The following is a 12645-nucleotide window of genomic DNA, read 5'->3' on the forward strand; positions in this document are numbered from 1 at the left end:
CCGCCTCACCCTCCCTGAGGGCTTCCCTCCCTTTCTCTCACGATTATTACCTGTTATTATTTAATTTCCCACCTCTTTCCTCACAGCAAATGTATTTATTAACTGAATTGCAAGCAACACACGCTGAAAAAGCCGCCGGGGGCGAAGGTGGAGGGGAAAGGAGGCCCCGCTATGGCATTACGTGCCACCATTTGAAGGCGAAGGGCCGTCGCTGGACGTTGGTGCCACAGCGAACCTCCCCGAGCCTGCCGTGGTAGGAGGCCACGTCCTCGAGGAAACGGCAGCGTAGGCCCAGCGGTTCCAGGAGGGAGCGGGTCCGTCGCTCCAGGCAGCATTCGCCCCCCACCATGGGGCCGAAGGGTTTGGGGATACCCAGGTCCTTGGCCAGGATGATCATGGTGACCTGTGGGGTGACACAGGAGGAGCCCAGTGGCATCGGGACCGATGAAGCCGAAGGAAAACTGCCGGCCACCCTCCTCCATTGGCCTCACCCCGAAATGGGGCATCGACGCCGATTTTTGCAGCCGCCCTCCCCCAGACCTGCAAATCCATCATTGTTTCCCCCTTTTTTATCATTAAAATGCCCCCCACGCCTTGCAGTTTCACCACTTTGAAAGGTTTTCACCTCAGAACTACATAGTTTAACCCAACCGCAAGCAAGACGAAGCCACAAAGTTGTGGCAGACCTGGGCTTATCCAAACCTGGCTGGAGATACTTTCTGGGCAGCTGTAAATATTCTGCTTTTTTTTTTTTTTTTGACAATTTTGGGGATTCATCCTGGTTGAATAAGCTGTTTTTTGGGGAGGACCCAAGGAGCGGGGACCCCTCTCACCATGTTGGGGAAGTACGGCACGGCTTTGCCCTGTTTGTCCAGCTTGAAGAGGGCTGGCAGGTCAATGATGTCCTCCTCCATCAAGCCCAGCTCCTTCTTGAGGACATCCCTGTTCCAGTCGATGCAGCGCTGGAGGAGATCAAGAAGAGCAGGTCAAAAAGGGGGGGGACACAGGTGGACATGGTCCCCAAAACCATCTCACGCGGGAGGAGAGCCAAAAGGCAACACCTTCCCTTAAGGGTTTGCACCACCCTGGGGTGGTTATTGCAAGAAATATTAATTATTACCAGAAATATCGGTTATTACCTGGACATACTGGTTCTGTTGCACCAGGATGTCGTTGGAAAGGACCTTGTTAATGGTGATGCGTTTTGTGTCTGCCCCCGAATACCCTGTAAATGCAAAACCCCCCTGTCAAAATGAAATGGTGCTGGTAGGAGCCTGGCTTAAAACAGGGGCACAGAGATGGAAAAACCCCAAACAAACCCAAAATACCGATTCCCTGAGCTTGACGTTCAGGCTGCCAGGAGTCCCAGTTCTTAGTTTATTGGGAAACTGGGTGGGAGGAAAACCTCTGCCCATTGGAAAGAGCATTGGAAAGGTTCTATCATCATCCATCCCACAGGAGCAAGCAAGCATCCCCTCCGTGCAGAGGGCTTTATCCCTCCCGTCCCACTCGTTTTCCCAAAATAGGGCTTGAGGAGGCTGGGTATGGTGGGCAGGCATCCCGCTTGCCAGCCGTGAAGGACAACCGGGTGGGAAAATGTCCCCACGTCCCCCCGATACCCGCACGTCGGTCAGGCGCTGCCGCCCTCGGGCCGGCTGCTCTGCAGGGTGGCTCCGGCTGTCTCGAACAGCCAACATCAAAGCTCAGCTCAAGCTGCCCGCTGTCCCCTTGCCTTTGAACATGGTGGCTTCGCCCTGGCCCTCCTTCTGCTTCTCCCGAAAGAGCTTGTAGCATGCCACGGGGCTGGCCATCAGCATCCGAAATCGCTGGGGCGAGACAGGGGAGAGCAGTCACCAAAAATGCCTTATCCAAAGCTTTGGGGCACCTCAAGGGCTTATTTTGGCAAGGAGCTTGAGCTTAAACTCTTAAAATTAGGTCTCTGCTGTTATTTAGTGCCTTTTTTTAACACAGTGCCAAGGGAGTAGGTCTGAATGAGGTGTGGTGATTTATGCTGTTGGCAAATACCCACCTAACTGTCCCTGAGGGGTTGAACCACTGCTGGGGCAGGGAGGAAGACTGCAGCCTGGCTGCAGCTGGGTCCAATCCTGCCCACCCCAGGTGGGGTATGTAAAGGTGGTAGGTGGGGAGTTCTGCTGTTGTCTAGGTTGGTGTTGTAATGAGGAGAGGAATAATAATGATGCTCTGGTTTCTTCAGAGTAGGCTAAAAATCAATATTAAGGTAATTCTGTGGAAAACTGGGAACTGTGAATTTGCAGGAGCTGAGCCCTGTGTGTCCTGGCTTGCTTTGCCCTAGCAGAAGTGGTCTCCTTGGAGGAGTGTGGGAGGCTGCTTGCTGCAGTCTTGAGGGCATCTCTTGTAGGACCTCAGCACAGCCCTGGGAAGGGCAAAGGCACAGCATGGAGAGTTTGGGGGTGTCTGTGCACATAAATGCTCCTTTTCTGAACCATCTAGGTCAAGCCATGGTTTCCCCTTGGGGAGAGCAAAGTCGTGTCAGAAGAAATGAAATCCATGTTGGAGGAAAGAGCTAGCTTCTGAAAACCTCTGGGAGATGCCGAGCAGCTGTGAGCCCTGGCCAGTCTGTGTGAATATTGAGGTTTAAATTTCTTGGACTACCTTTGCAGGCTTTTTTTTTTAATTTCTCTGTGTTATTACCTCAGCAAGTCCCTTTTTGTGTTCAGAGCTCTCATTCTGGGGACAGGGGTGAGAACTTAAGGAAAAATCTGTCTGCTACTGTCAAGGAAAGGAGCTTTGGAGGCTTCCCTAGAAGGGCCCCAATGGGATTAGCTGCTCAGAAGAGAAACCACAGAGTGGTGTGGGGTTTTGGGGTACCTTTGCATCGGAGGTGGGCACAAAAGTGACGAACTCGTCAACGTGGCCGGCGGCCAGCCAGTCGGAGTAGAGCTCCACGGGAGCCTGCACTTGCTGGGCGTAGAGGAAATCCCGCACCACTCTGGTCATTCTTCTCCCTGCGGATCTGGGGGTGAAATACCCCCGAGAAAGGGAATAAGGGGAGTAAATACTTATGTATCGATATGTGTGTACATATAAATTGTTACCAAGGTGGAGGAAAGAAAGAAGAGTGTGAATGTGAAGATAGAGATTAGATGTACCCACTCCATAGGGGACCAGATTTGCAGCTGGTCAGGGAATGGCTAATTAAGGCCCTTAATATAATTTTTTTAATGATATTTAGGGGCAATCATGGTTCCTTTGCTCCCCAAAATGTGGGTTTCCTATCTCTTACATGGGAAAGCTGCTGCCGATGAGGATCCTCCCCAGGGGATACTCCTTCCCTGCCACGGTCACAGGTGGGCTGACCTCCAGGTTGCCGAAGGAGTCGAGGCTGTTGATGGTGTCGAAGAGGGGTTCTCTGCTCACATAGCCAAAGTCGGGGCCCTGGGGAAAGAGAAATCACCATGGGCTTTGCCCTGAGTTCCCCTTGCCTCTGTGCTTTTGATTTTATCCCTCCTGTTGGGCTTGGACCTGCTTGAGTGAGTAAAAAAAATATCAGGAGTGAAGCCTGACCTTGGATGGGGAGAGGCTAAAGGAAAGGGAAGAGGATAAAGGTCTCTGGGTCATCTAAGCTCAGTAATAAATGGCAAATGCCAGGGGCAGAGCTGGGGCATTGAGCTGTGGAGAGACCTCCTCTGCTATCCTGCAGCCAATGTTTAAGTGTTTGCATTAAGCTAATTAGGTGCTGGGGGAGCCCCGAAGCTGAGTTTCTGAATGGCTCTTGTTGAGAGAGATGAACTTCAGCCCTTGAGGGTAAATCTACCCTAGGCAGAAGAGCCACCCAAAGGGCTGTACTTCACTTAAATCCTCTTTAAGCTCTGATTTTCAGGGCTTAATATATTTGGGATTTAAGGTGTGGTGCATGCAGGGGTAATTAACCCTTGGTTGTGATTCGCCAGGGTCAAATGCCCCAGGGAAGAGATCTCAATGCTAAAAATGGGGCAAAAAAGGCAGTGGTGGGACAAAAATCCTGCTTTCACCCTGTCCTTGCTCTCCAGTTCAAGTCAACCTGGGCTTGGAGCTTGCAGCAGCCCCTGGGACAAGATCAAGTATCTGTTCGGCTTGCATTCAATCCCAACCACTTATTAGTGTTGGGTTTCCTTAGGGATAAACCAAATATACAAGTCAATAAAAATGAGCAGGGATGACCTGAGGGTGCATGGCTTTGATCTAGAAGTTGCTTTTTTTTTTTTTAATTGAGGGTGTTTGGAGAAGCTGGGATAGAGAGTGCAGCAGGGCTGCCTTTTCTCCAAAGCTCCCCATGTATTTTTGGGGAGGATGGCTGGGGGTCAGATCCTTTCCCCGGGTGCTACGGAAGGGACTGAGCACAAAACACCTGCTCTCAGCTTATTTCAGTTTAATAAACCATGGAGCTGGTACGGTTTCAACTGTCGAGGCGCTGGTTCATCCCAGGTTTGCGGGTCGCATCCAAGTCCTATCAGTTCCAGATTGATTTTGAGGGGCTAATTCCCTCTCGTCTCCTTTTTCCCTGGCGCAGGGTCCCAGGGGCTTAGAGGACCCATGCGTGTTGCATTTGGCTAAATATTTCTAGCTGGAAGATGAGATTGGAAAGATAGGACTGGGGATTAGGAGAGGCTTCAACGCAGAAATCGGAGTATAATGTGTTAGCAGCTCCAAAGGCTGAAATTGCTTCTCTAAATATGAAGCAAAGCAATTCCTAAAGAGGGCAGATAGGAGCAGTTGCCCGTCTTTTTGGCGAAGGAGCAGATCAGTGCGCTATTCCCATCCTGTCTGATGAATCCGGGACTGCATGTACTCATTTCAGGCATGAGAAAAGATGTATTTCAATGCTTTTAAAAACGCTTAACCTTCTCCAAAGTGGCATCTGGCAAAAAAAGTGAGCTGTCCTCTTCTCCCATTGCTGTCGGAAAGAAGACCAAGGCTGGGACTGCTGCCAGGGCCTGGCTGGGTGTATGGGGCAGAGATTCAGTGGCTACTTGGGGATGTCCTGCCCTTTCTGCATGGCAATATCTCAAAGGGGTCATTCAAGCCATCTTTTTCCCATGCTTATCTCTGCTGGGCTCTCCCAAAATGCCCTGCCCAGGGTCACTGCTCTCCCAGGCCGCTTTCTTTGCCCGCCCTGCCCATGGTTGGCCCTTTGCCTTGGCAGAGAAGCCCCACAGGGATGTTTTTGGCAGCTGGCTGCATCTTGCTGTCTTCTGACCAAGTGAATTGACTCCTCTCACACTTTCCTTTCCTCTCCTGCTTGGGAGCTGCCACATATTTGCAGGTGTGGAGGAGGAAAGGAATAAACGGCCCATTGCTCGGATACTCAGGAGGAAGAAATCCACTCCTGTCCCAGAGCTTGTCAGGAGTCTTTTGTTCCCAGAGGCGTGAGGTCCTCCTTGCCCCTCTCATCCAGCGCTTTCTGGATAAAGGGTTTTCCAGATGGCTGGGCTGTGGATTAGGCTCTTATCCTTGGGTTGAGGGAGGATGAGGCTGTTGGTGTCCTCCCAGCTGGGAGCAGACGGGGTATATCTCCATGCAGTTGCATGCAGAGGTGTTAAACTCTCATTTTTCAGGCAATTCATAGTAGGGCTTTCCAAGGAGCCAAGTGCAAGTAGGGTTTTAGGACTGGCAAAATAGGCTAAGCATAAAAACCCATAAGCTCAGGCAATGCAAGTGACTGTCCTGCTCTTACCAGCAGCTCCTTGACAGGGAATTGCTCCAGCCCTCCATCTCGAGGGGAGTCCAGCACCACTGGGAAGCTTTTGTGGGGTGCATGGGTGTAGCCAAACTCAATCTCTTCCTAAAAGAAGGGAGGAAAACCTGCATGGGGCACATCAGCAGAGAGAGAAAGCTTTGCCCCCTCTCTGGTGCCCACCTACCTGCATCCAGCGGTCCCCACGGTTGATGTAGCCAAAGCAAACCTTCAGCTCGCATCCAGCCTTGTTCACCAGGTTTTTTATCTCCTTGACAAAGAGGTAGTTGTCCTTCATGCTGGGAAAGCGGATGGCAGGAGGGAAGGGGATGAAGGGCTGCTGATGGATGGATATTCTCTACAAGCAGCTGCCTTTCCCTCTGCCCATTGCCTCCCCAGCCTGTCTCTGTGGCCTCCAGGGAGAGGCTGCGGGGCTGATGCTGGTCTGGCTGGGAAGGCATCATCCCTTGGCCTTTACCTGCAGACGAAGACATTCACCGGTGCCAAAGTGTTGGGGGTCATGATCCATGGTGCTACCTTGAACACTACCGTGTCAGTGAAGATTGGTGTATGGGGGATACCCTGGGGGAGGCAAGCAGAAATTGGGGACTTTCCACACCCTGTTTACCACTATTCCCCCCGCAAATTCCCTACCCTTGAGGTCATTTTTGGGGTAAATGAATGGGGACTGCTCTCCATTCAATCCCCTTCTCCATACTCCTTGGGCTGTTGCAGCCTCCCATCTGCACTCCTTCCCCGGAGCCCCCAGACCTCAGCCAGGGTCTCCAGGACGCTGACATGGATGGACACCAGCCCTGGGAAGGTGTCATCGGGAAAGCGGAGCCCCTCAACGAAGAAGTCGAGCTCGGCAGCCCCACTGGTGTATTGCACGGTGTGGTACAGCTTCCTCTGGCCCAGAACGTGGACGTAGCGCTGCGCAAAGAAGGGATCTACAAGAAGAGAAAGGGGAAGGTGGACAATTTCCAAAGTTATGGTGGTGGTTTCAAGCCCATTTTGCTTGTGTGCAAGGAGGTACCGCAATCCCTCTGTGCTGGAGTTTCTCTGCCTCTGTGAGTGGATACAACTTCATCTGGTAGAAGTACCTTAAAATAAGAGTTAAGGGGCTTGCAATTTTGCTATCATGCACAAGAAGGGTGAGGAAAAATGTCTCGGCCTTTCCTTGGATGGAGCAGTCACTGGGAAGATGTTTTCATGGGGTTTTTGACCTTGCAGCCCCATCTGACCTGCTGTGGGATGACAATGCCACCAACCCTGCTGACAGACTGCCTCTGCGTGGAGAGACAAGACCGAGCTACTTAACGGCACGTTTCTGCGCTGGATGGGGCGGTTTTGGTCCCAGGGAATAAACTGCTGTGCCCACAACAAGGAACAAGGAGGGGAAAATGTGTTGTAGAGTGTGTTGCCATCATGGATAAAGCACCTGGGTGTCAGGACACATGGCTTTTTTTTTGCTACTCCTTTGCTGGATGACCTTGGATAAATGGCTTTATGGCGCTGTGCCTTTGCTTGTTAATCTGCAAAGTTTTCCAATCAATTGAGAAGAGAGAATACTCAACATGGGAAAAATTTGGAGAAGGGATGCTGAGGGCGTGACTTGCTTCAGAAGTGCTATTGAAGAGCATGGAGAGGACAAGGTCAGAGATGGAAAGAAAAGAGCTTGCAGGGATATCAAAGCACCACAAATGAGGAGGAAGGAGGCAGAGCAGGAGGCGAGGAAGGACTTACTCTGCATGTAAAAGACCCCAACTTTGTCGGCATCGGAGACAGGAATATAGAGAACGATTTCATAACCCCGGGGCAGGCGTTGTGGCCCTTTGGTCCTCAAGACCATCCGAGACATGTCCAGCAAATCTGGGGTGCAAACAAAAAAAATAGTTGGTTGATGGGTGATTGCACAGTGCAGCTCTGGCTGGATTGCATGTTCCCTCTTGGGGTTTGCATCTCCCATGCCAAGAAATCTGCTCTTCCCTTGCTACTGGCCTTTGCAAACTGGAAAAACAACCTGCAGTCCTGCTAGCGAAGCTTGTGGCTTGTCCTTTGAAACAAATGCCCTTTTCTTTTTTTCCCCAACAGCCCTGGCACAGCCAGTCCCTGGCCTCAAGAAGTCGAAGGGCACCGACTCCGCGTGGTTTTAGTTTTCCAGGAACAGGCAGGTATTCCTGGCTGCCGGCTGCATGCCTTGCCCCGAGCTCCTCTCGCCTGCGTGGAGCATCCCTGGACCAAGCTCTGCTGTCTGTGGCACCTCTGCTATTTTTCTGGCTGTGCTACATGCCCCTGCTTGACTGCAATTAGTTTACGTGGCATTAAAAAAAAAAAATAATTCCCATGTAGGAAGCTTACTCAGCAGCTTGGTGGAGAGCAGCTCATGGGCAGTCGGTTCCCAAGGAAAATTTCATCTCCAAAAAGGTTAAAGAAGGGGAATAATGGAGCATTTTTTGCTTTATATGATTTTTTTTGTTGTTACCTTCTTTGCTGAATACCCTTTCGTCGTCACAGTCTGATGTCGGAGTGAAGGGGCTCTCCTTGTCGCAGCTGACGAGCAGGATGGCCCCGTGTCCCTCGGGACCCCAGGTCCAGCTTGCCTAAAACACCCCACTGGGGCTTAGCGAGCTCAGGCTCTTACAAACCCATGGACTTTCTGTGTGGTGGAAGAGGCTGAATTACCTTGTTGGGATTGTTTTTTTCCACCACGCCATCTCGATCCGCGTCGACATCTAGAGAGATCCCTGGACGGGCAGACCCCACCATCATCCCAGGGTACAGCAAGGTTGGGTGGGTGCAAAAGCCCCCCCAGACCCAGCAAATCTGGGTCTGTCTCTGCCCCCACATCGAAACACCCTGCTCCAAGGGCCCAAAGGGTTGCAGAAGCCTTCGTACTCACCAATGCCGGTGAGGAAGACCCCAGCTTGGTTGATGGGCTGCCCTCCCTCTGCGTAAAAGCTGACCGTTACCTGCAAACCCCCAAATCCCTGGTTGGGCAAAGGATGCTCTCCCTCTGTGGGGGTCCCGCACTCCACTTCTTACCTTGTTATCATTGACCTCAGTGCTGGCCCGGCTCATGCTGAACCTCAGGACTGTCCCCTTGTCCAGTGGCCACCGTGTCCCAGTGCTGGGGACCGACCCGACCTCGGCTTGGCCCTGGCACACCACCTCCACGTTCACCCCCTCTGTGTGCTTCACGCCGAAGGAGACTGCCCCGGCCGGGGCCGCCCTGCCAAAAATGCTCTGTATTTTTAGAGGCTTGCACGGAAAACACCTGGTTCTCAATGCAATTAATTTCACTGCCCAAAACACAGCCAAGACTGGGCACGCTGGCGTCTCCACGCTCACCGCTGGCACCTTTTTGCCCTTTCCTCCCTGCCTGGGAATGCTTTAAGTGTCTTATTTTAGGGCAGAACACACTATTTCAGCAAAATGAGTCTATTTTGTAGCCATCAGAGCAGATTACGATCTATAATAATCATAGCCAAAACAGTTAGTGCCCCTGGAACTGAACTTGGGTTTGCACTTCAGTGGAGAAATCCATGTTTATTTTCCAACTGAGGCAAAGCTGTTATTTAACAGCTCATGGTAATGGTGCAGCAACCCAGCTGAGAGCCTCTACCATGGGAAACTAATTTTCAGGGTGATTTTTATCCAACCCCAAAGCAGCTGGTGTTGCACCGCTCCCAGTCCGATGTGCCCTTGCTTTTTTCCATGCATCTCCTTCCCTTCCCTGGCTCCTTGTTCCTAATTTCCCTGTCTTTCCAGGGTTATTATTTTTGGGCTGCTTGCACCTCCTGAGGTGCAGACTCTCTTTGAGCATGCGTGATCCCAACACCCGAGAGCTTGCACCGTATCACTGTTACAGCATCATTTATTGGGTTTCTAGATGCCGGCAGCCCTGCCAAACCCGCACCGGCAGGGGGAGAGGAAATCTGAGTGCTCGTTTGCTGCTGCCCGGGCGTTTCTTAAATTGTTAAATTACATTTAATTATGTATGGAAAAACTGGTTTGGTTTCCTTGTTTCTGGGTTTTGGGAATCCCACCGGGAGGAGATTTGACCTGGAGAGATACCAGATGAGTTGTAACTGCGCTGCTTGGCTTGAATATCAAGGGTGAGATTTGCAAAAGCAGCACAGATGAGAATGAACCATGAAAGGAGCTTTTAAACTTTTTCCTTTGGGGGAATAATTTTCTTGCAATGTGTTAAGTTGTTTCTAGGGGTGCAGGGCTGGTGTTGTGGGGACTTCCATGCTTTCCCAAAACACTTTGATCACTGATCCTACTTTCTTCCCTTCTCCCAGCTGCATCCCCTCCTTTGCAGCCCATCCCCATCATTCCTGCTCATCCCTCCGCTCTCCGGCACCTTTCTGAGATGACACTGGATCTGTTGACCACAAATGGATCAAACCCATCGCCATCACAAACCCAGGGTAAATACTATATCGTGCAAATGCGGATGCTCGAAGCTTTCCTGGAAATTGTGCAGATTCACAAAGCCCAGGGAGGACTTTTCCCACAAATTGCATTAAATCACAGTGTCAAGGCTGTGGGTTTTGGGGGAGCGGGAGGAAAAACTGGGAGGGGGGATTTGCAGAAGGATAAACGGGGGGGTAAACATGAGGAGAAAGGTGGAGGTGCAGAAATGGAGTGGGGAAAAGGAACATTGGGGCATCCCACTCACCCGTAGACGTCAGCAGAGATGCAGGTGCCCAGCACGCACAGGGCCTCGATGCGGTTCCCGTGCTGCAGCCGGAGCGTACGGTCCCCCGGCATCTCCCCGCGCAGCAGCCTGGATGCCCTGACGATGGGCACGTGCACCCTTCCCCACCTGCTCTGGGTGGCACTGACCCCCTGGCAGTACCCAGCTGCTTCTCCTTCTTCCCTGGCACGTTTCCCTCCTCCTCCTTGACTGTCCCGGGAGCAAATCAATCTGCTTTTGGAGCTTGCAAAGGTTGGGATGACAACTTTGTGGCCTCCACCCTGATCTGAAGGGAGGGGGCACTTGGATTGGACCCTCTAAAGCCACATGAAAGCGATCTCCAAGGGGAGGGAAGGGATGGAGAGGGAGGGCAGCTGGCCGGAAGCCTGGCTGACTCCCAGCCCTGTGCAAGGAGCTCCCCCAGCTGTCCCCAACTCCTCGTCCCTCCAGCACCTCTCCCACCACAAACAGGGACAAGCAGCCCAATGGGGAGGTGATTTTGCAGTGCAGAATTGGATTTTGGGTGGTGTTTGCACCTGTGGGGCTCCATTCTGCTCTCTAGGGAAAAGCACTGACTGCTCTTGGGAGGAAGAAATACAATTTTCCAGCCCTTAGGCTACAGCGGGATGCTCTTTTTTTTTTTTTTTTTTCTTCCCCCTTGCTTATTTTCAAAGGGAAGCTGGGTAGTGAGATGCTGATGAGGGGAAATCGGAGGTGGTTTTACACAGCGAATCCGCCGCTTGCTGCCCCGCACCGCAGCAGAGCACTTCGGGAGCAATTGCTGCCCACGCAGGCATTTGCATTATTTATTAACATTGAGCTAAATATTCATTTTAAAAACCAAACTTCTGCCTCAGATTTTGGAAGCCACAAGCAATTAGCGAGGAACAGAAACATTCAGGTTGATGTTCCCTATTTATATCCCTTTTGGGCTTTTATTTTTTAGTACTCTTCCCTCTGTGGCCAGGGTGTAGGAAACAAGCTCAAATCCAGTTTCCCATCTGAAGCAGATCCTGTTTTATTTTGCTGTGACCTGAGCAAATGTGAGCGAGGGCTTTGCAAACTCCTGGGAATAAAAAAACTAATGCAGTTTTCCCGCTTTTCTGCACGTGAAAAAATGAGGTTTGTAGTGAGGGGGGAGATTTTATTAAAGACTATAGATGTTCTCCCCTAAGAATATAAGAAAATGTAAATCACTTTGTTCCCAGACTGTGCCTTTTGTAGAGCATCGTGGTCTGGGCAGCACCGCTGCTGTGCAAAACGCGATGGGGACTTGGGTTATGTGACTCCTGGTTTAGATTGACCTCGGAGCTGACCTGCCAGCTGCTGGAAAATGCTCCTTCTGAGAAGCATCATGATTTATCTATTGAATTCCTGTCCATTTAACTCACCAGTAGTAAGAAATACTGATAAAAGAGGAACCAGAAAGAGAAATAATTTAAAAAGAAAAAAAAAAGAAACCAAAACTGCATCATGTTTGCACAAGTGGGCTCTGTTCACAGCTTTGCACCTTGTGAGACTTATTTTTCCTCTTTTACCCCAAAGCAGAGCCAGCAGCTGGCATTGCATGGAACGGGGTGGCCTCACCTCCCTGCTGGGACCCGTGGGCTAGGGAAACAGAGGTGTAAACCCACCAGTTTGGAAGAAAATGAGCAAAAAGCAGCTCCCTTTTTACCATTTTCACTTCCCAATTCCTGTGCCTGAGGATTTAGTATTTCAGTTGTCAGCGAGGAAAACACACACTATTTAAAATCTTCTTTTTCTCAAAACTCCACTCCCAAACCCCAACCCCAAATCCTTCCCATCTTACAGAAAGACTCCAAGGTCACCACATCGCTTGTGATTTTTAAAATCAGCAGGAGTATTTCTAGCTGGTCATGGGTTTGTTTTATACATCTATATATAAATATGAATGGATCTATATTCCCCGTGGTCCAGCTGGTGCGATGGTGCTGGCATGGGCAAAAGCCCCTGGTACTTGCCAGGCAGAAGGAAACCTGTGGACCCTTAGGAGCAAGTGTTATCCCCTAGCAAATATGGGATTGAAACCCTGGTGGCTCTGGGGATTTTTTGAGGGTCATGGGGTTTTTTGGGGTGGCCCTGGCTGCCCAAGGGGCTGGCAGAGGCCGTTTCCCCGCCACTGCACAGGTCCCTGTCTTTGAGGGATTGGTGTGGAAGGAGGATGGGGTCTTTGCAAGCTTTCTGCGGTTTTTGGATATCAGGTTTGGTCTTTGCAAGCCTTTGG

At 51.0% G+C, this 12645-nt stretch overlaps 1 protein-coding gene across 1 annotated transcript; it reads right to left on the reverse strand.

The window, feature by feature from the left end:
* Positions 1–169: 169 nt before the first annotated feature.
* LOC129215885 (protein-arginine deiminase type-2-like) lies at positions 170–10480 on the reverse strand. Its single transcript, XM_054849855.1, has 16 exons — positions 10383–10480; positions 8741–8927; positions 8598–8667; positions 8381–8442; positions 8181–8298; positions 7442–7567; positions 6467–6645; positions 6174–6277; positions 5883–5994; positions 5696–5803; positions 3266–3417; positions 2851–2995; positions 1733–1826; positions 1140–1225; positions 834–962; positions 170–403 (listed from the first exon to the last, which is right to left on the reverse strand). Exons 1-16 carry the CDS (start codon positions 10472–10474, stop codon positions 170–172), a joined length of 1998 nt encoding a protein of 665 aa, XP_054705830.1. The 5' UTR covers positions 10475–10480.
* Positions 10481–12645: the final 2165 nt, after the last annotated feature.

This window comes from Grus americana, chromosome 21 (genome assembly GCF_028858705.1).
Source record: "Grus americana isolate bGruAme1 chromosome 21, bGruAme1.mat, whole genome shotgun sequence".
Lineage (NCBI taxonomy): Eukaryota > Metazoa > Chordata > Aves > Gruiformes > Gruidae > Grus > Grus americana.

Coding starts and splice junctions, on each gene's coding strand:
- LOC129215885 (XM_054849855.1), bottom strand. CDS start 10,474: ATGCCGGGGGACCGTACGCTCCGGCTGCAGCACGGGAACCGCATCGAG. Junction 8,443..8,597: donor GGTCTTCCTCACCGGCATTG/GTGAGTACGAAG, acceptor CTGCCCGTCCAG/GGATCTCTCTAGATGTCGAC. Junction 6,278..6,466: donor TCCTGGAGACCCTGGCTGAG/GTCTGGGGGCTC, acceptor TGCCTCCCCCAG/GGTATCCCCCATACACCAAT.